General features: G+C 43.7%; 1 protein-coding gene across 3 annotated transcripts in view; it reads right to left on the reverse strand.

Annotated features, from left to right (window-relative positions):
• Window positions 1-24,870, reverse strand: part of LOC129822276 (CMP-N-acetylneuraminate-beta-galactosamide-alpha-2,3-sialyltransferase 4-like) — a 38,788-nt gene extending 13,918 nt beyond the window's left edge. The window contains exons 1-3 of one of the 3 annotated variants that reach the window (XM_055880416.1): window positions 24,542-24,557; window positions 6,993-7,050; window positions 5,121-5,198 (exon numbers count right to left, since the gene is read on the reverse strand). In XM_055880416.1, the coding sequence (XP_055736391.1) occupies window positions 5,121-5,145 (25 nt within the window). In that variant the 5' untranslated portion in view covers window positions 5,146-5,198; window positions 6,993-7,050; window positions 24,542-24,557. Of the gene's footprint in view, window positions 1-5,120; window positions 5,199-6,992; window positions 7,051-24,541 lie in introns of those variants that run through there. The other 2 variants (XM_055880415.1, XM_055880417.1) reach the window with 2 other exon arrangements.
• Between the last annotated feature and the right edge of the window lie 1,510 nt (window positions 24,871-26,380).

Raw genomic sequence — 26,380 nt, forward strand, 5'->3', positions numbered from 1 at the left:
GAGCTGGTGTAAATTGCAAAAGCAAGCATCCGGCTCTGAAGGCAAGGCCAATGTGTTTTCTGTTAAAGGATACAAAATGAGAAGGCTAGATCAAGGCAGCGCCAAGCTGTGCGTTTCGAGTATAACAGAACTCATATGGCAGGCAAAGAAGTTCCACTTCCTGTTTGGATTTTTTCTGCGGCTGGTAGATTATGAACCAAACTCCCATTGAAATTACAGCGAGATATGGATGAGTTTTCACTTCCTACGGCTTCCACTAGATGTCAACAGTCAATAGAACTTTGTCTGATGACTCTACTGTGAAGGGGGGCCGAAGGAGACAGGAATGAGTCACCACTGCCACGAGGTGACCATTGTTTCACCATGCGCGTTCACATAAGAGGGAGCTCCGTTCCGTCGCTCATCTGAAGTCAATGTAATTCTCCGGTTGGAACGTTATTCAAGATTTATTTGAACAACATTCTAAAGATTCAATACATCGTTTGACATGTTTCTACTGACTTTAAAGAACTTTTGGACATTTCGTCACGTTTTAGTGAACGCGCTTCATGACTTTGGAATTGTTTACCAAACGTGCTAACCAAAGTAGCTAATGGGACATAAATAACGGACATTATCGAACAAATCAAGCATTTATTGTGGACCTGGGATTCCTGGGAGTGCATTCTGATGAAGATCAAAAGGTAAGGGAATATTTATCATGTAATTTATGGTTTCTGTTGACTCCAACATGGCGGCTAATTTGACTCTTGTTCTGAGCTCCGTCTCAGATTATTGCGTGGTTTTGCTTTTTCCGTAATTTAAAAAAAAAATCTGACACAGCGGTTGCATTAAGGAGAGGTATATCTATAATTCCATGTGTATAACTTGTATTATCATCTACATTTATGATGAGTATTTCTGTTGAAACGATGTGGCTATGCACTATCACTGGATGTTTTTGGAACTAGTGAATGTAACGCGCCAATGTAAACTCAGATTTTTTTATATAAATATGAACTTTATCAAACAAAACATGCATGTATTGTGTAACATGAAGTCCTATGAGTGTCATCTGATGAAGATCAAAGGTTAGTGATTAATTTTAGCTATATTTCTGATTTTTGTGACTGCTATCTTTCGCTGGAAAAATGGCTGTGCTTATTGTGGTTTGGTGTGACCTAACATAATCGTTTGTAGTGCGTTCGCTGAAAAGCATATTTGAAAATCGGACACTTTGGTGGGATTAACAACAAGATTACCTTTAAAATGATATAAGACACATGTATGTCTGAGGAATTTTAATTATGAGATTTCTGTTGTTTTGAATTTGGCGCCCTGCACTTTCACTGGCTGTTGTCATATCATCCCGTTACCGGGATTGCAGCCATAAGAAGTTTAACCTAAAAAGAAACAAATATAATGATATTCCAAAAAGGGTACGGAAATCAGGATGACAAATATAAATTCTATTTGGACACAGTTCTATTAGAACACACCAAAAACGACACATATCTAGGACTAAATATCAGCAACACAGGTAGCTTTCAAATGGCTGTGAATGAGCTGAGAGACAAAGCAAGAAGAGCATTCTATGCCATTAAATGGAACATCGAAATTCCAATTAGAATCTGGCTCAATTTTCCAATCAGTTATAGAACCAATTGCTCTATGGCAGTAAAGTATGGGGTCCAATCTCTAAAAATGAATGTACCAAATGGGACAAACATCAAATCGAAATACTGCATGCAGCGTTTTCCAAGACTGGCAATAGCAAGTGCAAAATAGCAAGTGCAAAGAAAAACTCAAAATAACGCATGTAGAGCAAAATTGGGCCGGGCCAATACCCCCTCATTCAAATAGAAAAAAGAGCCATCAAATATTACAACCATCTAAAAACAAGTGACCCCAAAACAGTCCATCACACAGCTCTACAATGTCAAGAGATGAAACAAGAGAAGAGTCCCCTCAGCCAGCTGGTTCTGAGGCTCAGTTCACCAAACCAACCCCATAGAGCCCCAGGACAGCATTCGGATAATCTGGCCCAACCAAATCATCACATCACAAAACAAAAAAATGTCACTTATTGGAAAAACACCACAAAAAAATCAAAGTTAACTTCAATGCTATTTGGCTCTAAACAGACAGTACATCTGACCACTGTGACTGATAAAAAAACACTGACTAGGTACACACTCAGTGAGCACAGTCTGGCTATAGAGACTGGTCATCACAGACAAAGCTGGCTGCCCAGAGAGGACAGGCTGTGCTCACTCTGCTCCAGGGGAAAGGTAGAGACAGAGCTGCATTTCCTATTACACTGACACATACTCAGACCTAAGAGAATATTTCTTTCCCAAAATTATAATTCAATACAAAGAATTTGTAACTATAAAAGATGAAGAAAAATATCTAATATTTATTGGGTGAAAAATGTGCAGTTTTGGCAACCAAATATGTGTCCTCCTGCCACAACTTGAGGGACAGCCAGTGAAAAGTGCAATGTAACGTCGATAATATTTCCCATCTTTTTTTGTCTTTCATACCATGTCATGTGTCTTCTCAGTCATGTTGACACTGGTCTACTACCATTGCTTTAATGTATTGTTGTTCTGATTAATATTGTTGTTGTATTTGTTGTTAATTGTAATCCAACAGCAATAATAGTAGTAGTGGACATGGGATTATAGATAGATAGATAGATAGATAGATAGATAGATAGAGAGATAGAGAGATAGAGAGATAGAGAGAGAGAGAGAGAGAGAGAAATTGAGATACCAACCAAAAACATAGAGACCCGGAAAACCTGAGTCTATGCCTTCACTATGGTGAATCACCAAAACAATACACAAATACACTACGGAAAAAGAAGGAACAGCACGTCAGAAATCAGCTCAATGTAATTGAAGAATCCATAGACTAACCACTACTGGGAAAATTGGAAAACATTTAAATAAACATGAAGAATTATCTATCCAAAATGGAGATATATGTGTAAAGCACTTCTCCAATCTTTTTGGCTCTATAACAAATAACAAAAACATATTCAAAATCTTAGAATCAACTATTAAAGACTACCAGAACCCACTGGATTCTCAAATTACCTTGAATGAACTACAGGACAAAATAAAAACCCTCCAGGCATGTGGTGTTGATGGTATTCTCAATGAAATTATCAAATATACAGACAACAAATTCCAATTGGCTATACTAAAACTAATTTACATCATCCTTAGTTCTGGCATCTTCCCCAATATTTGGAACCAAGGACTGATCACCCCAATCCACAAAAGTGGAGACAAATTTGACCCCAATAACTACTGTGGGATATGAGTCAACAGCAACCTCTGCATTATCATTAACAACAGACTCGTACATTTCCTCAGTGAAAACAATGTATTGCGCGAATGTCAAATTGGCTTTTTACCAAATTACCGTACAACAGATCATGTATTCACCCTGCACACCCTAATTGAAAAACAAACAAACAAAAACAAAAAGGAAAAGTCCTCTCATGCTTTGATGATTTCAAAAAGCCCTCGACTCAATTTGGCATGAGGGTCTGCTATACAAATTGATGGAAAGTGGTGTTGGGGGTAAAACATATGACATTATAAAATCCATGTACACAAACAAGTGTGTGGTTAAAATAGGCAAAAAACACACATTACTTCCCACAGGGCCATGGGGTGAGACAGGGATGCAGCTTAAGTCCCACCCTCTTCAACATATATCAACGAATTGGCGCAGGCACTAGAAAAGTCTGCAGCACCCGGCCTCACCCTACTACAATCTGAAGTCAAACGTCTACTATTTGCTGATAATCTGGTGCTTCTGTCACCAACCAAGGAGGGCCTACAGCAGCACCTAGATATTCTGCACAGATTCTGCCAGACCTGGGCCCTGACAGTAAATCTCAGTAAGACCAAAATAATGGTGTTCCAAAAAAGGTCCAGCCGCCAGGACCACAAATACAAATTCCATCTAGACACCGTTGCCCTAGAGCACACAAAAAACTATACATACCTTGGCCTAAACATCATCGCCACAGGTAACTTCAACAGAGCTGTAAACGATCTGAGAGACAAGGCAAGAAGGACATTCTATGCCATCAAAAGGAACATAAAATTCAACATACCAATTAGGATCTGGCAACAAAAAAAAATACCTGAATCAGTTATAGAACCCATTTCCCTTTATGGTTGTGAGGTCTGGGGTCTGCTCACCAACCAAGAATTCACAAAATGGGACAAACACCAAATTGAGACTCTGCATGCAGAATTCTGCTAAAATAACCTCAGTGTACAACGTAGAACACCAAATAATGCATGCAGAGCAGAATTAGGCCGATACCCGACAATGATAAAAATCCAGAAAAGAGCCGTTAAAATCTACAAACAGCAAAAACATAATCAAATACACATCTTAGAATCAACTACTAAAGACTATCAGACCCACTGGATTCTCCAAATACATTGAATGAGCTACAGGACAAAATAAAAACCCTCCAACCCAAAAAGGCATGTGGAGTTGATGGTATCCTCAATGAAATGATCAAATATACAGACAACAAATTCAAATTGCCTACACTAAACCTCTAACATCATCCTTAGCTCTGACATCTTCCCCAATATTTGGAACCAAGAACTGATCACCCCAATCCACAAAAATGGAGACAAATTTGACCACAATAACTACTGTGGGATATGCCTCAACAGCAACCTTGGGAAAATCCTCTGCATTATCATTAACAGCAGACTTGTACATTTCCTCAGTGAAAGCAATGTACTGAGCAAGTGTCAAATTGGCTTTTTACCAAATGATCATATGTCACACCCTGACCTTAGAGAGCCTTTTTATGTCTCTATTTGGTTTGGTCAGGGTGTGATTTCGGGTGGGCATTCTATGTTTTGTTTTTCTATGATTTTGTATTTCTATGTTTTGGTTCTATGTATGGTTCTCAATCAGGGATAGCTGTCTATCGTTGTCTCTGATTAGGAACCATACTTAGGTAACCCTTTCCCTCCTTTCTTTGTGGGAAGTTAACTTTGTTTGTGGCACATAGCCCTTAAGCTTCACCGTCGTTTTTTGTATTGTTTTGTCGGCGTCATCACTTAATAAAAAGGAATATGTACGCTTACCACGCTGCACTTTGGTCTTCTTCATTCGACGGCCGTGACATCGTATGACAGGCTACGTATTCACCCTGCACACCCTAACTGACAAACAAACCAAAACATCTTCTCATGCTTTGTTTTTAAACATACGACATTATAAAATCCATGTACACAAACAACAAGTGTGCGGTTAAAATAGGTAAAAAAAATAATAATAATCTTCCCACAGGGCCGGGGGGGGGTGAGACAGGGATGCAGCTTAAGCCCCACCCTCTTCAAATGAATATCAACGAATTGGCGAGGGTACTAGAATAGTCTGCAGCACCCGGCCTCACCCTACTAGAATCTGAAGTCAAATGTCTGCTTGCTGATGATCTGGTGCTTCTGTCACCAACCAAGGAGGGCCTACAGCAGCACCTAGATCTTCTGCCAGACCTGGGCCCTGACAGTAAATCTCAGTAAGACCAAAATAATGGTGTTCCAAAAAAGGTCCAGTCGCAGGACAGAGACACCCAAATTTAGGTTAAGCTTTGACTATGTACAGACTCCGTGAGCATAGCCTTGCTATTGAGAAAGGCCGCCGTAGGCAGACCTTTCTCTCAAGAGAAGACACTGCCCACAAAATGTGGAAACTGAGCTGCACTTCCTAACCTCCTGTCCAATGTATGACCATAGAGACACATATTTCCCTGAGATTACACAGATCCACAAAGAATCCCATTATTTTTATTTTTTATTTTTTTTAAATCACATTTTGATAAACTCTCATATCTATTGGGTGAAAAACCACAGTGTGCATCACAGCAGCAAGATTTGTGACTTGTTGCCACAATAAAAGGTCAACCAGTGAAGAACAAACACCACTAAATACAACCTATATTTATGTATTTTCCCTTTTGTACATCGATACAACACTGTATTTATACACATATGACAATAGTAATGTCTAAATTATTTTGGAACTTCTGAGAGTGTAATGTTCACTGTTCATTTTTATTGTTATTTCACTGTTTATTATCTATTTCACTTGCTTTGGCAATGTTAACATATGTTTCCCATGCCAATGAAGCCCTTTGAATTGAGACACAAACAGAGACAGATGGGTCAGTAAGAGGATGAACAGGAGTGATGACTCTTCATCACCATCCATGTACATCTTCAATACCACAACATCATATATAGCTCACCGCAAGATGCGCCTTTAAATTGTGCTTTGGGGTAGCAGAGTTTAGATTACGGATTCGATGAGATTATAGGTCACTGATTCAATCAAATCAGTTATTCAAACACACAGATCTTCCACGGACTCGCCGTCTCTGGACATAATCTGACCACAACCCCTATTGTTTACACTTTATTTAACTTGGCAAGTCAATTAAAAGAACAAATTCTTATTTACAATGACAGCCTACCAAAAGGCAAAAGGCCTCCTGCGGGTACTAAAAATAAAATAGGGAGAAAAAAAAAAATCACGACATTCCAGAATCATGACGGATTGCCCAGCCAAACTGTGCTTTCACAGTAGTAGCACTGACAGGCTTTTCCTTTGAGGAGTCGGTCTCTCCTTCAGTTCACCATAATAAACTGGAACTATTTTGAAAGGAGGATCGGTGGGGCAGGATTAGGGTGTGTCATCACTGTGCTTGATTACACAGCTATTGTAATAGGAAATAGCGAAGAAAACAAGCACAGGAACACAAGCCCCTAATGTCCATCTTGGTCCTTTGTACACCCTGTTACATAAGGGAGGGAGGGACACGCGCTTGTAACGCCAGGGTAGTGAGTTCGATTCCTGGGACCACCCATATGTAAAATGTATGCATGCATGACTAAGTGTAATATATAAAAACAGTCCTATAAGCAACCAAAGCCCTGTCGATAGCCTAAATCCCATACCTTTGCCTTTCTCCATGTCCTTTAAAAGTGTGGATGTGTTGAGACTCTGGGTTCCTCCCTGTAACACAAAAGGAGATAAATAATAAATAAGACAAATGGAGAACGATATCAAGTGCTAACTGATGTGATAAAATGTATGACTATAAGAAGAGAATATCCTCAATAGTGGCTGATACAATGAAGGCAACCAGCATTAGAAACTGTCAAACCGAGTGCATGACTGGTGGAAACCAGTAAGAAAGGATACTTGAGAATGATACTTGCTTTATCTCCAGAACAAGAACATGATCATTCCTCAACTTTAAGTGCAGCATGCTGTGATAGCATCGTTCAGCCTACTATCTTTCATTGGTATTTCTAAAACAGGATTCTGACTCACAAATCATTAATAGGCAAACTCTTACAAGCATTTCACTACACCCACAATAACATCTGCATATGACCAATACAACTTGATTTGACAATCAAACCAGAAAGAAAAAGCATAGCCAAATCGAATAATTAAGCAAGTGGTTTAAAATGAATCTCTATTGATTTCCAATCCAGAGCTATCCATTCCACCCTTGAGTCAAGCCTTTGGTGAAGCACGTTTAGAACGGTCTTTATGCGAACATCAGGAGGGAATAAAAGGCTCCATTCGGAGCTATGCTGTAGCTGTTCACAATCACATAACTCCTCCTCCATAGGCAAACTCACATGTGAACAGAGGCAGACTCGCTGACCCTCAAACAGACAAAGTCAGGCACACATGACTGTTCCGTTAATTTGGATTAACAACCAACAGGAAGTTGTGAAGATATAGCCTAATTGACCTAGTCTGGGTACCAGTCTCTGTAACATGCTACACCTTGTGTCTTTAGCAAATGACACAGAGTAGGCCTACAAGGAGTGGAGGTCGACTGTTTAACTAGGGCCGATTTCAAGTTTTCATAACAATCGGAAATCGGTATTTTTGGACACCGATTTGGCCTTTTTTTTCTTTTTTTTTTACACCTTTATTTAACTAGGCAAGTCAGTTAAGAACTAATCACCTGCCTCTCATTGCACTCCACGAGGAGCCTGCCTGTTACGCGAATGCAGTAAGAAGCCAAGGTAAGTTGCTAGCTAGCATTAAACTTATCTTATAAAAAAACAATCAATCAATCATAATCACTAGTTAACTACACATGGTTGATGATATTACAAGTTTATCTAGCGTGTCCTGCGTTGCATATAATTGACGCGGTGCGCATTCGCGGAAAAAGGACTGTCGTTGCTTCAACGTGTACATTAACCATAAATATCAATGCCTTTCTTAAAATCAATACACAGAGGTATATATTTTTAAACCTGCATATTTAGCTAAAAGAAATCCGGGTTAGCAGGCAATATTAACCAGGTGAAATTCTGTCACTTCTCTTGCGTTCATTGCACGCAGAGTCAGGGTATATGCGATAATAATAAACGTTTTGTTTTCGAAATAATAGTTTCTGGATTCGACCATATTGTAATGACCCGGCTGGGTCATTAAAGAGAAAAGAGACGGACTCTAGGTGTACAGGTTAGAACACAGGTTTATTCCTAAACTGGGCTATTGTTCAGGCCACAGCCCACGCCGCTAAATGCCGAACGTACACAATTATACATGTCGAGTTAAGGTCACTCTCATAGGAACAGATCAAGGCCCGAACAGAACAGAAGAGATATGAGACACTCATCCCTCTTTATGCATTTCCAAATCCCGCGGGATTACCCATCATACCCCCCCAACCTTTCCATCTGTCCTGACATATTTAACCCCTGCTAGTAGCCATGAGAACCATAACACACCCACAAACACAATACCGGGTCGTTACATAGCCCCCCCCTTTCTAAACCCTAGCCCCTAGGGTTACACAACAAAATCCTTAAAACGACCCGGAGGTCGCATCAGTCTCTTGGGCCTCCCCGTGACTCTCACCGGTGAAACCCCAGAACACTCCTCTGCCCCAATGTCATTTCCAGCGTCCTCCGAAGAAGCAGCCCCCTCCCCAGGCTCAGGTTGCGCTAGAGTCTCCTCGTTAGACTGTTCCCGTGGGCTCACAGAGACCTCACTCCCATTCCCTACCGTTTTCCTCCCTCTGTAGGGTGCCAATCGATCCCAGTGGACCACCACCTTCCTGCTCCGTGGAGGGACCTCCACCCGGTACGTCACCTCCCCCACTCTCTCTATCACCAGACACGGCCCCACCCATGTACTGTCCAGCTTTGGGCACCGCCCCTTCTTGCGCATGGGGTTGTGAAGCCACACACATTCTCCCGCTCCAAAGTGCCTCCCCCTAGCGCGCGAGTCGTAGTGGCGCTTTTGGCGCACCCCTGCGTTCTCGAGTTGCTCTCTTGCGAAGGTGTGAGCCGCTTCTAACCGGTTCTGCAGACGACACACATAGTTCGGGCCAGGCAAAACCCGGTCGTCACTATCAGGAGGGTGGCCAAACGTCAGTTCGGCTGGGGTGCGCAACTCACGACCTAACCTTAGTAGTGATGGGGAGCACGCAGTCGATTCTTGAACAGCCGACCTACACGCCATAAGAATAAACGGTAAGTGGGTGTCCCAATCTCTCTGGTGTTTTGAGGTAACGATGGCCAGCTGCTGTGCTAATGTTCTGTTGAATCTTTCCACCAGCCCATCACTCTGGGGGTGAAGCGGAGTAGTGCGCGTCTTCTCCGCGCCTAACCGTCTACACAACTCTGTGAACACCCGTGACTCGAAGTTTCTCCCCTGGTCGCTGTGAATAGACTGTGGCACCCCAAACCGACTGATTATTCCCCCCACCAACGCATCAGCTACTGTCCCCGCCTCCTGGTCTGGGAGAGCGTAAGCCTCCGGCCACTTGGTGAAGTAGTCCATAGCGGTTAGAATCCACCTGTTACCGCTGTCTGTGGTTGGAAACGGCCCTACTATGTCTACCCCCAGTCTCTCCATGGGCTCCCCTACTGGGAATTGTTGTAGGAGGGCGTGTGACTGACCTGGAGGTCCTTTTTTAGCAGCACACTCGTCGCACTGCCTACAAAAGTCCTCAACATCCCTCCTGTGCCTGGCCCAATAGAAGCCTTTACGCATGCGCTTTAACGTTTTGGAGACCCCAAAATGCCCTGCGCCTACTCCCCCATGAAGCTGCTGTAACACGCTCCCCTGCAACCTTTTGGGCACCACTACCTGCCACGTAATTTCTCCAGTCGCTGGCTTTTTCCACCCCCTCTGGAGCACTCCCTCGGCCACTCTAAGGACTGTGAATTTAGCCCACAGTCCTTTGGTGACTGGTGATAGAGGTGCTACGTCCCCCCACGGCGGTCGTCTTCTCTCTTCCACCCACCGCAGCACAGGACGCAGCTCTGCGTCCTCCTCCTGGCGACGCCTCCACTCCCCAACGTCCACAGCCTCAAGCTCCCGGCACTCTGTCACACTCAGCTGACTCACCGTGGCGGTGACTCCCTCCTCCCTGCACAGTTCTCTCTCTCGCTCCACCCGTTTGGCGCAGTACCCACAGCCATCCTCAGCACACGGGCGGCGGGACAAGGCGTCTGCATTGCTGTGGTGAAGGCCGGCTCTGTGCTCCACCTGGAAGTCGTAGGGTTGTAGCTCCTCCAGCCAACGGGCAATCTGACCCTCTGGCTCCTTGAAGGAGAGAAGCCACTGCAGGGCGGAGTGATCCGTCCGGACCACAAACGGCAGGCCCCCCAGGTAGTACTTGAAATGGCGTACTGCTGCCACGACAGCCAAAAGCTCTCTCCTTGTAACGCAGTAGCGTTTTTCAGCCTTATCAAAAGTTCTGCTGTAATAAGCTACTACGTGTTCCCCATCAGGACCACGCTGAGCCAGCACAGCCCCCAAACCCTCATTGCTTGCGTCGGTGTCCAGGATGAACGGACGGTTCGGGTCTGGTGAGGCCAGGACAGGGGCCTCCATCAGGGCCCGTTTGAGGGCCTCAAACGCCCGCTGGTGCTCTTCGGTCCACTGAAAAACAGTGTCCTCCTTGAGTAGCTGGTTCAAAGGAGCCGCTACCCCCGCAAACCCCTTCACAAACCTACGATAGTAGGATGCCAGCCCCAGGAAGCTCTTAACCTCTTTTTTTCCCCCTGGAACTGGCCACCCCCTCACAGCCTCTACTTTGTCTGGCATCGTGCTGATGCCCTCACCACCCAGCTGATGCCCCAGGAACGCCACCTCCCTTTGCATGAAATGGCACTTTCCCGGATGTAATTTTAGCCCCGCCCCCGAGATTCTCTCCAACACTCGCCTAATTGCCCCCAGTGCCCCCTCAAACGATGTGCCGTGCACCAATATGTCGTCTAGGTACACAACACACTCGTCTCTCGGAACCCCCGCCAGCACTCTGTCCATGAGCCTCTCAAAGGTGGCAGGAGCATTACAGAGCCCGAAGCACAGCACCTTGAACTGCCAATGTCCCCTATCTGTGGAGAAGGCCGTTTTTTCACGTGCCCCTGGCGAGAGGGGCACCTGCCAGTAGCCACTGCGCAGATCAAGGGAGGAGAACCACGAGGACCCTCTCACGTGGTCTAGCGACTCATCAATCCTCGGTAGGGGATAAGAGTCTTTAGTGGTGACAGAATTTAGGCCCCTGTAGTCAACACAAAACCTAAGTTTACCCACTTTCTTAGGCACCATGACGACCGGCGCGGACCATGGGCTATCTGATGGCTCAATGAAATCAGCCCGCAACATGTCAACAATAGCTGTGTCTGCTGCTTCCCTCCTGGCAAGGGGAATACGACGGGGCCGAATTTTAATGGGTCGGGCGTCCCCAGTGTCTATTTCGTGCTGAACTAGGTGCGTTTGTCCTACCTCATCTTCCCCCCAAGCGAAGCTATCTTTAAAGTCCAACAGCAGCTGCTTTAACTGTCTCTGTTGTCCCTCATCCAGACCCTGACAGTTCTTCAGCCACACAGCCTCGACGGCGTCGATAGCTTCCTCCTTCCCCCCGTCGGGCTGATGGGTTGAAGGGGCCAGTGTGTTTTGGGCTACTGGGCTGCCTGTGCTTGCACCATGATGGGGAGTGAAGGCCGTCGCCGCCGGAGACAGCTGCTGGGATGGCACAACGACCAAGGGAGCAGCCGGGATGACCGGTGGAGTTTCTGCAAGTTTGGAGGAAGACGGAGGGACAGCCCTGCCCCCTGCTGGCCCTCCCGAAGGCGACATTCCCACTGTGGGCCCCCCCGACAGCCTCAAAGTACCTGACGCTAAGTCCAACTGAGCCCCACAGTTTTTCAAAAAGTCCATTCCCAGGATACAGGGGTCCTGCACCGCTGCTACCCACACCGGACACCCCACAGTTCTCCCCCCCACAGTCACAGATAGCTGACACTTCCCAAACATGGGGGCTAGCTCCCCCGTGACAGTCCGTAGCTGGACAAGGGTCGGCTCCACCCGCTCCCCAACAGGTAGTATGTCTGGTCTCACCAGGGTTACTGTAGAGCCCGTGTCGACCAGGGCCAAACATTCCACCCCCTCTACCTTGACGATGACATTGCAGAAGTCCCCAACGGTGGTACGTCCCACCACAACTACCGGACTAGGAAACACGGCGGCAGCTACACCCTGGGGGAGCAGGTCCCCACCCTCTTGTCTGCGCTGCTGGGTACCTCCTTTGCTTACAGTGGGTTCGGGGGCGGGGGGGTGGGCCCGCGCTGCCCCCTGCGCGAGAACCCGTTGTCGTTTCCCTGGTGACGGGGGAATCTGCCACACTCCCGCTGAATGTGGCCAGGTTGGCCACAACCCCAGCAGACAATAGGAGTTGAGCTGACACTGCGACGTTGCCTGGAGCCCCTCTCCATGACAAGCGAAGCAGTCTTGACTAGCCCGCCCAACTCGTCAACCCACTCTGGTTTTGTGACCCCTGGCACCCCAGCCACTGCTGCTCTCACCTCTGGTTGACTGGTGACTTCCACTCTCACTCCCTCACCCCAGATCAGCTCCCTCTTCCTGGCTATCTCCACTGCAGCCTGCAGAGATGGTGGGTCCGCCATCTGAACATGCTTACCCAGTTCGGTGGAAGAGAGCGCTCTAATAAAACTGTCCCGTGCTAGCTCGTCTTGCACCCCAATCGGCATAGTTGCATAAGCCCGCCTGGTCAGGCTCAGAATACCACTTGCCAACGCCTTTAATGATTCCCCCTGAAGTCTCTTTTTGTTACACAGTTCAATCCGCAGCATGTTGGGCTGCGCGTCGCTGCCGAAACGGCCCCCCAATGCCTCCACTAGCGCACCGTAGTCGCCCCTATCGTCCGGGGCTAGCATTAGCAGGCATTCCGACGCCTCCTCCGCCAGGCTCAGGGCAAGCTGTAACGCTTTCGTCTCGTCAGACCACCTCACGGCTCTAGCCAACAACTCGAATTGAGTGAAAAAAACTTCCCATTTACCTTGTCCATTGAACTTCGGTAGTTTAGCCGCTACCGTGGCTAATGGCAATAGGTCGCCGCCATCTCTGTTTACATAAGCAGGCCCAGCCATTTCCGCACCCGGTGACGTCGATATCCCCGTCGCCGTGACGTCTGCTCTCGAGCGATGTGAAGGAAAACCCGCCAGTTCTGCCATCTTGCTGACTGACAATTTAACTCCCGCCAAGTGGCTCTCAAGCCCCTCTACGGCAGTCGCCGCCTGACCCTCCCGACCGGGTACCCCCGAGCTCACAACGGACACTTTGTCCGACTCTTCTTTAATTTTCCGCCTCGCCCCAGGCATCATGACCGTAGATGCGAGTCACGCTAAAGCCAACCCGGCCTATACTGAACAGCTAACTCGCCTAGTCTCGATCCCTTAGTTCGAAAGCACTTCTGACACCAATGTAATGACCCGGCTGGGTCATTAAAGAGAAAAGAGACGGACTCTAGGTGTACAGGTTAGAACACAGGTTTATTCCTAAACTGGGCTATTGTTCAGGCCACAGCCCACGCCGCTAAATGCCGAACGTACACAATTATACATGTCGAGTTAAGGTCACTCTCATAGGAACAGATCAAGGCCCGAACAGAACAGAAGAGATATGAGACACTCATCCCTCTTTATGCATTTCCAAATCCCGCGGGATTACCCATCATACCCATCATACCCCCCATCATACCCCCATACCCCCCCAACCTTTCCATCTGTCCTGACATATTTAACCCCTGCTAGTAGCCATGAGAACCATAACACACCCACAAACACAGAACACAATACCGGGTCGTTACAATATTAATGACCAAAGGCTCGTATTTCTGTGTGTTATAATGTTATAATTAAGTCTATGATTTGATATAGCAGTCTGATTGAGCGATGGTAGGCAGCAGCAGGCTCGTAAGCGTTCATTCAAACAGCACTTTCGTGCGTTTTGCCAGCAGCTCTTCACTGGGCTTCAAGCATTGCGCTGTTTATGACTTCAAGCCTATCAACTCCCAAGATTAGGCTGGTGTAACCGATGTGAAATGGCTAGCTAGTTAGCGGTGTGCGCTCTAATAGCATTTCAAACATCACTCGCTCTGAGACTTGGAGTAGTTGTTACCCATGCAGAGCAAGGGGAACGCTGCGTCGAGGGTGACTGTTGTCGATGTGTTCCTGGTTCGAGCCCAGGTAGGAGCGAAGAGAGGGACGGAAGCTATACTGTTACACTGGCAATACTAAAGTGCCTATAGGAACATCCAAAACTCAAAGGTATATGGAATAAATAATGGTAGAAAGAGAAATAGTCCTATAAATACTATATTAACTACAACCTAAAACCTCTAACCTTGGAATATTGAAGTCTCATGTTAAAAGGAACCACCAGCTTTCATATGCTCTCATGTTCTAAGCAAGGAACTAAAATGTTAGCTTTTTTTACATGGCACATATTGCACTTTTACTTTCTTCTCCAACACTTTGTTTTTGCATTATTTAAACCAAATTGAACATGTTTCATAATTGTTTTGAGGCTAAATTGATTTTTATGATGTATTAAGTTAAAATAAGTGTTCATTCAGTATTGTTGTAATTGTCATTATTACAAATAAATAAATATTTTAAATTTACATAAAAATAAAAAAAATTACAATTAATCGGTATCAGCATTTTTTGGTCCTCCAATAATCGGTATCGGCGTTGAAAAATCGTAATCGGTCGACCTCTAAATGTAATAGCTGAACAGAAAGGCAAACAGGCTATATTTGACCAATGTTTTCCAAGTTTCCCACTATTTTACCTTAGGATACATCACATTTATTAGCAGGGTAGCCTGCTAAATGTTAAGCATGAAGTAAGCATATGATTGGTGGGGAAATTTTGAAAAGGCTTTGAATAGTCTGGTGTGGCTAATTCCACCAATTTATACAATTACATAACAAAATGAGCGACAATGACGATATCATAATTGAGGACTTGAGTAATCAATGAAAAAGACACGCTTTGTATAGGCCTAACCAACAGTGCCAACTACTACCTGACAACTATTGCCTCCATGCACCCCCAGTGCTCTTTTCCATGACGCAGTGTGTGAGGACTTCATTGAGGGAGCTCTAACCAGCTCCACATGCCTGCTCTGAGCAGGAGGCACAGGTCCTCAAAGACAGTACAATCAATGTCTGTGTGACATGTGGGGAGAAGGCTCAAAGAGAGGGTCAAGTGCTGGGTCGGATATAGTGGGGCTGACAGAGGCCCAAGTCTTTAGGCCCATTAGCGTACGTGGATGGGTTCCAATCCGGGTCTGTCTGAAGTACCACACAGCTACCGCTGATTTTATTTACGACTTTACTGTAAGTGCTCTACCAGTGGAATGGAGCTAAACTGTTTGGCCAGGCTGAGACGCACTCAAACACAGCAGTGCTAAAGATGTCAATAAGGGAAAGGGGGATATCTAGTTAGTTGTACAACTGAACGTATCTTCTGCATTTAACCCAACACCTCTGAATCAGAGAGGTGTGGGGGCTGCCATAATCAACATCCACGTCATCGGCACCCGAGGAACAGTGGGTTAACTGCCTTGCTCAGGGGCAGAATGACAGATTTTTACCTTGTCAGCTCGGGATTCCTTCCAGCAACCTTTCAGTTTTAATGTCCAAACACTCTAACCACTAGGCTACCTGGAGTCATGCAATGTGAGATGAAAGGCAAATATTATTGTAATTTAGAGTCAGTCTTTAAATGACAAAAATGTATTTTGTGGGCAAAATAACTGCTACATTTTGAGAACCATAATAAATCTGCTTATTATAAATAAAGTTTCAATGACATGCACAAGTACAGTGAAATGCCTTTCTTGCCAGCTCTTACAATGCAGTAATCAAAAACAACGTAGTACAAAAAAATGTAAATTAAAGTTTGAACTAAAAACACACAAGATATAAAAATAAGAACACAATAAAGTAAGCATACCATATGCAGGATCATCTCCAGTACCATATTTACAATGTGCAGGGATACTGGATCAATAGGCATCAGGATATTTGATAGAGTAGCAGCAGCATATATGATGATTGTATGTGAGTAGGAGTGTGTAGAGTCTTCGAAAGTATTCAGACCCCTTTACTTTCCCCACGTTGTTAAAGCCTTATTCTAAAATGGATTAATATATATATATATATACAGTGGGGAGAACAAGTATTTGATAACTTACAAAGTGTTTCCTACTTACAAAGCATGTAGAGGTCTGTAATTTTTATCATAGGTAGACTTCAACTGTGAGAGACGGAATCTAACAAAAATCCAGAAAATCACATTGTATGATTTTTAAGTAATTAATTTGCATTTTATTGCATGACATAAATATTTGATCATCCAACCAACCAGTAAGAATTCCGGCTCTCACAGACCTGTTAGTTTTTCTTTAAGAAGCCCTCCTGTTCTCCACTCATTACCTGTATTAACTGCACCTGTTTGAACTTGTTACCTGTATAAAAGACACCTGTCCACACACTCAAACAGACTCCAACCTCTCCACAATGGCCAAGACCAGAGAGCTGTGTAAGGACATCAGGGATAAAATTGTAGACCTGCACAAGGCTGGGATGGGCTACAGGACAATAGGCAAGCAGCTTGGTGAGAAGGCAACAACTGTTGGCGCAATTATTAGAAAATGGAAGAAGTTCAAGATGATGGTCAATCACCCTCGGTCTGGGGCTCCATGCAAGATCTCACCTCGTGGGGCATCAATGATCATGAGGAAGGTGAGGGATCAGCCCAGAACTACACAACGGGACCTGGTCAATGACCTGAAGAGAGCTGGGACCACAGTCTCAAAGAAAACCATTAGTAACACACTACGCCGTCATGGATTAAAATCCTGCAGCGCACGCAAGGTCCCCCTGCTCAAGCCAGCGCATGTCCAGGCCCGTCTGAAGTTTGCCAATGACCATCTGGATGATCCAGAGGAGGAATGGGAGAAGGTCATATGGTCTGATGAGACAAAAATAGAGCTTTTTGGTCTAAACTCCACTCGCCGTGTTTGGAGGAAGAAGAAGGATGAGTACAACCCCCAAAACACCATCCCAACCGTGAAGCATGGAGGTAGAAACATCATTCTTTGGGGATGCTCTTCTGCAAAGGGGACAGGACGACTGCACCGTATTGAGGGGAGGATGGATGGGGCCATGTATCGCGAGAGTTTGGCCAACAACCTCTTTCCCTCCGTAAGAGCATTGAAGATGGGTCATGGCTGGGTCTTCCAGCATGACAACGACCCGAAACACACAGCCAGGGCAACTAAGGAGTGGCTCCGTAAGAAGCATCTCAAGGTCTTGGAGGGGCCTAGCCAGTCTCCAGACCTGAACCCAATAGAAAATCTTTGGAGGGAGCTGAAAGTCCGTATTGCCCAGCGACAGCCTCGAAAGCTGAAGGATCTGGAGAAGGTCTGTATGGAGGAGTGGGACAAAATCCGTGCTGCAGTGTGTGCAAACCTGGACAAGAACTACAGGAAACATATGATCTCTGTAATTGCAAACAAAGGTTTCTGTACCAAATATTTTGTTCTGCTTTTCTGATGTAGCAAATACTTATGTCATGCAATAAAATGCTAATTAATTACTTAAAAATCATACGTGATTTTCTGGATTTTTGTTTTACATTCCGTCTCTCACATTTGAAGTGTACCTATGATAAGAATTACAGAACTCTACATGCTTTGTAAGTAGGAAAACCTGCAAAACTGAGGATGGCTGCTGGATTATGAGGTTGGCGTGGTCTCGAAGATGCCGTATGATGTAATACCGGGTAGATACTTCCCTAACTTTGCGAGGTTAGGCCAGAAGAACGGCATATTTGAGAAGCCAACACCCCTTACCAAGCAGGAAGTAGCCCTCAACCAAAGCCAAGAAAATAGAAGGACTTCCAGGGGCCAACCTCACAGGTGCTAGTCGGGGAGGATGAGGAAGAAGGGGCAGACCCAGTCAATAACAAGCAACCTGGTACTAGTGGGGCCTGGATCGATCGGAATCCAGAGGGTGACTATCTAGAACCAACAGGCCTGGCAGGGTCCCTGACTAATTTCGGGACAGCCCAGACCCAGGATCCAACCCTGCAGCAACCCAGAGCAGATGTGCAGGTGGTAGATTGCCTATCATTTATGGGGGTACATTGTCCTAAGAGCTTCCCCCACTTTATCATGAAAAAGGGTTTGGTGTACAGAGTAACAAAAATAGGGGTTGACGTGGTGGAAAAGTTGTTGGTCTCCATCCGGTACCGTAGAACATTACTGGATCTAGCTCATGGGCATATTCTGGGGGAGGACACCTTGGTATCGATAAAACACAAGACCAGATTGTGAGGAGGTTTTACTGGCCAGGAATTCAGGCTGAGGTGGCTATACAATGTGGAAAGTGCCTGTTAACAGCTCCCCGACCAGCTGGTAGCCCGTTAGTGCCACTCCCCATAATCAAAATGCCATTTGAGAGGATAGCAATGGATATAGTGGGCACACTACCAAATCCGCTAGAGGTCACCAATACATTCTGGTCATCCAGGATTATGTCACTCGCTACCCATTCCCCGTCGGACGATGGCTTCCAAAAATATAGCCAAGGAATTAGTGCTCAGGGCCTCAGAGAAAAGTAAAGAATGAGGTCAGGCAACAACACCATTAACAGCCTTTCCCTTTACATTAGGCCTAACATAATGGAGGACGCTTGGAGAGTGATGCCATCATGTTCTTGAGTTAGGGAGTCATCTGTTAGCCTGACCGAAAATATAAAGTTTCAGCAGGGTAGCATATTTTCTCTCCAGTTCCCTGGGCTCTGTGGTGTGGCATTTTGTCACTGTGCAAACTTAGCAACACATAAAAAATAAAAGACAAACCCATGTAGCCTACTGTACAGAGTAGGGCTGGGCGATAGAGCTAAAATATCATATACATTTTTTTACGGTATTTTATGTTTTTGATTACGTTCTAAATTTGCTTTATGAGTAGCGCATGACCCTAGGGTGGCAACACATTCTAAATTATTTCAATGGGTCTTTCACAACTGTTTTATACCATGGACAAGTTATTGTGACAGGGTAGGAACCAAAGTGATGTTCAGTGTTTCCTAGGGGACCCTATAATCTTTGGCTACATTAAATCTTTATTCATATAGTCAACATTAGAGGTCGACCGATTATGATTTTTCAACGCCGATACCGATTACTGGAGGACCAAAAAAGCCGTTTTTTTTTTTTTTTAATTTTAATTATTTGTAATAATGACAACTACAACAATACTGAATTAACAATTATTTTATTATAATACACCAATAAAAATCTATTTAGCCTCAAATAAATAATGAAACGTGTTCAATTTGGTTTAAATAATGCAAAAACAAAGTGTTGGAGAAGAAAGTAAGAGTGCAATATGTGCCATGTAAGAAAGCTAACGTTTAAGTTCCTTGCTCAGAACATGAGAACATATGAAGCTGGTGGTTCCTTTTAACATGAGTCTTCAATATTCCCAGGTAAGAAGTTTTAGGTTGTAGTTGTTATAGGAATTATAGGACTATTTCTCTCTATACGATTTGTATTTCATATACCTTTGACTATTGGATGTTCTTATAGGCACTTTAGTATTGCCAGTGTAACAGTATAGCTTCCATCCCTCTCCTCGCTGCTACCTGGGCTCGAACCAGGAACACATCGACAACAGCCTCCCTCGAAGCAGCGTTACCCATGCAGAGCAAGGGGAACAACTACTCCAAGTCTCAGAGCGAGTGACGTTTGAAACGCTATTAGTGCGTGTAACAGTATAACTTTAGACCGTCCCCTCGCCCCGACACGGGCGCGAATCAGGGACCCTCTGCACACATCAACAACTGACACCCACGAAGCATCGTTACCCATCGCTCCACAAAAGCCGCGGCCCTTGCAGGGCAAGGGGCAACACTACTTCTAGGTTTCAGAGCAAGTGACGTAACTGATTGAAACGCTAGTAGCGCGTACCCACTAACTAGCTAGCCATTTCACATCCGTTACAAGCGCCCCCCGCTAACTAGCTAGCCATTTCACATCGGTTACACCAGCCTAATCTCAGGAGTTGATAGGCTTGAATTCATAAACAGCGGAGCTGCTGGCAAAACGCACAAAAGTTCTGTTTGAATGAATACTTACGAGCCTGCTGGTGCCCACCATCGCTCAGTCAGACTGCTCTATCAAATCATAGACTTAATTATAACATAATAACACACTGAAATACGAGCCGTAGGTCATTAATATGGTCGAATCCGGAAACTATCATCTCGAAAACAAAACATTTATTCTTTCAGTGAAATACGGAACTGTTCTGTATTTTATCGAACGGGTGGCATAAATCTAAATATTCCTGTTACATTGTGTAGCGTTCGTTCTCCTCCTCGCCTGAGGAGGAGCATGGATCGGACCAAAACGCAGCTTGTGGAGAATACATGTTTGATTTATTTTAAAGGAGACGAAACGAAGAACACTGACAAACTATACAAAACAACGTCAACAGACCTGAACATGTGAACTTACATATAACGAAGAACGCACGAACAGGTACAGACTAAACAAACGAAACAGTCCCGTGTGGTACAAACACTGACACATAAGACAATCACCCACATACAAACGGTGTGAACAGCCTACCTTAATATGGTTCTCAATCAGAGGAAACGTCAAACACCTGCCCCTGATTGAGAACCATATAAGGCTAAATAACAATGAACCTAAACATAGAAACAAATAACATAGACTGCCCACCCAGCTCACGTCCTGACCAACTAAACAAAGCTAAACAAAGGAAAATAAGGTCAGGAACGTGACAACATTGAAGGTTGTGCAATGTATGTCATAATTACGTAAAATTCTGGCAAATTAGTTTGCAACGAGCCAGGAGGCCAAAATTGTTGCATATACCCTGACTCTGCGTGCAATGAACGCAAGAGAAGTGACACAATTTCACCTGGTTAATATTGCCTGCTAACCTGGATTTATTTTAGCTAAATATGCAGGTTTAAAAATATATACTTCTGTGTATTGATTTTAAGAAAGGCATTGATATTTATGGTTAGGTACAAGGAGCAACGACAGTCCTTTTTTGCGAATGCGCACTGCATCGATTATATGCAACGCAGGACACGCTAGATAAACTAGTAATATCTTCAAACATGTGTAGTTATAACTAGTGATTATGATTGATTGATTGTTTTTTATTAGATAAGTTTAATGCTAGCTAGCAACTTACCTTGGCTTCTTACTGCATTCGCGTAACAGGCGGGCTCCTCGTGAGGCAGGTGGTTAGAGCGTTGGACTAGTTAACCGTAAGGTTGCAATATTGAATCCCTGAGCTGACAAGGTAAAATTCTGTCGTTCTGCCCCTGAACAAGGCAGTTAACCCACCGTTTCTAGGACGTCATTGAAAATAAGAATGTGTTCTTAACTGACTTGCCTAGTTAAATAAAGGTGTAAAAAAAATATATATATAAAAATATATATATAAAATAATACATTTAAGAAATCGGCATCCAAAATGACCGATTTCCGATTGTTATGAAAACTTGAAATTGTCCCTAATTAAATCGGCCATTCCGATTAATCGGTCGACCTCTAGTCAACATATTCATGCTTCGCCTATTCCTCTTTGATTTAGAAGATACTGTTGCACAAACATGTTGATTTAGCTAGCCAGCCAACTAGCGATTAGCATTAGTGGCTAACACGATTTAGCTTAACTTGCTAAGAAAATACAAACTAGCTGTTTGCAGATGTAAGAAACACAAACTAATATTGTAATTATAGAGCACCTGTGGATTCATATTAAGATATAATTGGAAACAACATCGTTGTATGTGCTGCATTAACATGCAGACTGAACGAAAGTGTCTCACGGTCAAGCAACAACAAATGCGCACCTTGAGTGACGGGATGGGACTAGGTCTATGTGGAAAGCGGCATAGAGACAGAGCGGAGAGGGATGATTCAAGTAGCGGAGTAAACTATAAAAAAGGGACGTTACACACATGGCATATCACATTTCACAAACCAAACATTCAAATACCATTATAGAAGGTAAAGTAAAAACCCAAACCGGTCCATGCATCAATACCGGTATATAGTAAAATACGGTATACCACCTAGCCCTAGGACAGAACAAACCTGCATCTCTAGGCTAAGTATCAGTCTGGTCTGACACTGGTGTTGAACAGTACAGTGCTTAGCCTACTTTTTCTGTGTTATTAGAACGTTATAACAAACCTTCAAACTGCTGCACCAACCCTCTTGAAATTCTTAACTAGCCTTTTTAACAACGCTATCTTTAAAGTATAATTAGGCCTGTTTTGAAAGTAAAGCAAATCTGCACAAACATGATGCACCGATGTTATGACAAACCATATGAGTTAACCAATTTGAACCAAGCCTCAAATTGAATTAAACAGAGCAATGTTATGCATAGCTATACATAGCTCAAAATGTGGATATTTTATAATAATGGCTGTAGAATGAGGAAACCTAATCTAGATAAGGAGATTGAACTATGCCTATTATGAAACAAGAACCCCTTGTGATTGCCAGTCTATTGAGACAATTGGCATGGCTACTTGTATTGTATTATGTTATTTGATAATAGCCATCCTACACCAAATGAGTTGTATTGTGAATATACTGGGCATGGATCAGTTGCATGCAGTCATATTCTTGGCTAATTGGGAGTGTGACTTTCATTTAACTATTTTTGAAACCCATCCCATGAGAATGAATGTCATTCCAGTTAATCTGTTCTGTTCTGTTTAATCAAATCTGACTAACCTAGTGCACTGCTTGCTATGAATTCTCTGATATGTCTTCGCTTGTTTAGGTAAAAATATAAATGATGTCCTGTTTAGAACACTGACAAGTAAAGAGCATAAAAAAACATTGTTGCTTAACCTGATTGGGCCACCCAGGCCTACGCCCCTGTTTTTGATTAGTTTATGAGTAAACTCGCCAATGCAACCAATTGAGTTAGGCCGTGTAAACGCAGCCATAGTGTACTGGTCAGAGGACTGAATCTATTGAAGTTAACATTGGTAATCTCATTATGCACTAACTACGCTACTCTTTTTATAACCAGTCATACCTTTCGATACTAGGACCCACTAGTGGGCTGACCTACAAGAAACTGAACATGCACTGTGTGTTGCTGTATAAGACTATAGGCATATACATTTATCAGTGTTTTTTTTTTTATCATGCTTTGGCCTAATCCAAGAATGCTGAGGACACTAAAGTCATTAATAGAAAACAAGACTGTCAGCACTCTTACAATTAAAGTCAGAAAAAAATATAGCTTAACAGTTTTACATTTTCACTGTTGTGTGGAGCTTCACCAGTTTGTTATCTTTCACAGACAAAACAATGATTTAGCTGAATATAACACAATGGACATTGCATGTTGCTCAACATGCATGACAGTTTGTGTACAGTCATAACTGCCAAGGCCAACCTCATTGCACTCCATTTCATGGGCCAGATTTCATTTCAGCAGGGGGCAACTCACAACATGTCCCTGCTGACAGACAGGCAGCATGTGAGGAATCAAACTCAGAATAGACGTTCTCGTGATTCTGTTAACAGGCTGCTTAGGGAGACTATAGGGAAGTGAAAATGAAAGGATAACATCTTCCACCATCCCTGACTCAATGTTACAACTTCCACAAAGATTTTGCAAACTTTCCTAAAACAATTGTGAAGCCATCAAACTGCCATGTTGCACTTGTTTTTCACTTTACATTTGTTAAGTATTTCCAACAAAATACGACTTTGTTAATCATTCATAAAAACGACCAAGTTGAGTGTGCCCTGTTTCTGTCTCAATTGATGTGCTGTAACTTGGCAACCAAGCAACAGCATAAAATGGACAAATTGGTTATGCTAAACAGATCGATTCGCAAACGGATGTCAAAGTAAGTTCAGAAAAGTATACATTGAGCATTTTGATTTAATAACTTTTAAATTATAATTTAAATAGGTTTTAGTTGCCTCTATGCGATTGCAGGGCATGCAGCCACTATTTCCTGAATTATTAAAATGAGCCAGCTAAATCACAATATTTGGCAGCTGTGGTTGATAGAAGAAAAACTTGAAAAAGCAAATGGGAATTCACTTACCAGCAATGTAGTTAACAAATGTGGCAATCCGAAGCACAAGCAGAATAGCATAGGCATATAAGAGAACGTTAGAGTTTAACGTTACTATCTCCGAGATGCAAGAAATAGGCGTTTTTATGCGCCAAGTGGGGGGCGCCGCGGTATCCGTTTCAATGATTAGGGCTACACGACTTGAAAACATGGACACATACCACATTTAAGAAGCAAAAACTTTTTCATATCAAATTCATAATTTGTTGGCAATAATCTAACGGGCTGCTAACTCCGCAGGCAGAGTGAACGGTCCATTGGAATGTAGTCAGTACAACGCCTACCCTTTTTCAAAATGTTTCTTTTTGGCACATGCGCAGCGCATGCAGTTCTTGAGCCATTGACTTACAGAAAAAGTTTCATCAATTTATTGATAGAATGCTGTCTGTATTTAAAGAAGTTCTGAAGCAAGTACAATTAAATGTGCTTTTTTTTCTGTGAACTACAAACAGTTTCACACATTCTCAAGTCATCATATTTTATAATAGCCTATTTCTTTATATTTATTCAACAAAAAATATATATTTTAGTGTGATGAGAAAATGGCAACGCCCACATTTGACAGTATTGGATTTGTTTTGTCTGATAGAACTAGTGGGCAGCTTTTGTCCTTGAGCCTGAGTGAGTAGGCTGCTTCCCAAAGGGAAGAAATACCCAGTACTCTCTCATTTGTGGATGAGACCCATGAGCAGGTTTAGCTCTTGAACAATATGCCAACATATTTGAGTGAAGTGAGAATATTTCAGCGCTAGGTCAGGTTGGTATTATTATCTGCTGTGTGCACACAGGATTTTTATTTGTAAGGGGAAAAGAGATACTCAAGAGGAATATCTCTTTCATATGTAAATGTTCCTCAACTTCAGAATAAATGTATCATTACCTTCTCGTATTGTATCAAGTTGTAATTTTATGATACTGTAGATGTCTAATGTAACAAAATGGATCCACCCCTGTCCTAAATTTACTGGACTTTGAACTTCTAATTCGTGACATTAGACTACAAACGTTGAAAGCCAATAACCAAATGGAGAGCAAATGTTTGCTTATTCTTTGACCAAGGGCAGTGTCAAAGCCCTGTAAAAAACAGACAGGAGAACCGCCCGTCTGCTTGGTTGTAACTGCGTGGGAGAAGTCCGTTTTCCATTTCAGTTTTCACATCACATTTGAAGTGCCAGAAATCTACATCTTGCAGTCTCATCTGTGTGCGTCTTTAGGTGCTTGGCTGTGAATCATCCCTTGAAATGGGTAGAACGTCATTGTAAACAGTTCTTTACTTGGACAGACCAGATTCCTGGGGCTGTATGTATAAAGTGTCTCCGAGTAGGAGCGCTGATTTAGGATCAGTTTAGTCTTTTAGACCACAATGTACAAGATTGAATGGACAGGGGAGACCTGATCCTAGATCAGCATTCCTAAGCTACAGGACTGTTTTGCTAGCACAGACTGGAATATGTTCCGTGATTCCTCCGATGGCATTAAGGAGTACACCACATCAGTCATTGGCTTCATCAATAAGTGCATGAATGACGTTGTCCCCACAGTGACCGTACATACCCCAACCAGAAGCCATGGATTATAGGCAGCGTCCGCCCTGAGCTAAAGGCTAGAGCTTCCACTTTCAAGGAGCGGGACTCTAACCCGGAAGCTTATAAGAAATCCCACTATGCCCTCCGATGAACCATCAAACAGGCAAAGCATCAATACAGCACTAAGATTTGGCATGGGTCCTCAGATCCTCACAAGGTTCTAGAGCTGCACCATCGAGAGCATCCTGACTGGTTGCATCTCTGCCTGGTATGGCAACTGCTC

The sequence above is a fragment of the Salvelinus fontinalis genome, chromosome 24, assembly GCF_029448725.1.
Source record: "Salvelinus fontinalis isolate EN_2023a chromosome 24, ASM2944872v1, whole genome shotgun sequence".
Classification (NCBI taxonomy): domain Eukaryota; kingdom Metazoa; phylum Chordata; class Actinopteri; order Salmoniformes; family Salmonidae; genus Salvelinus; species Salvelinus fontinalis.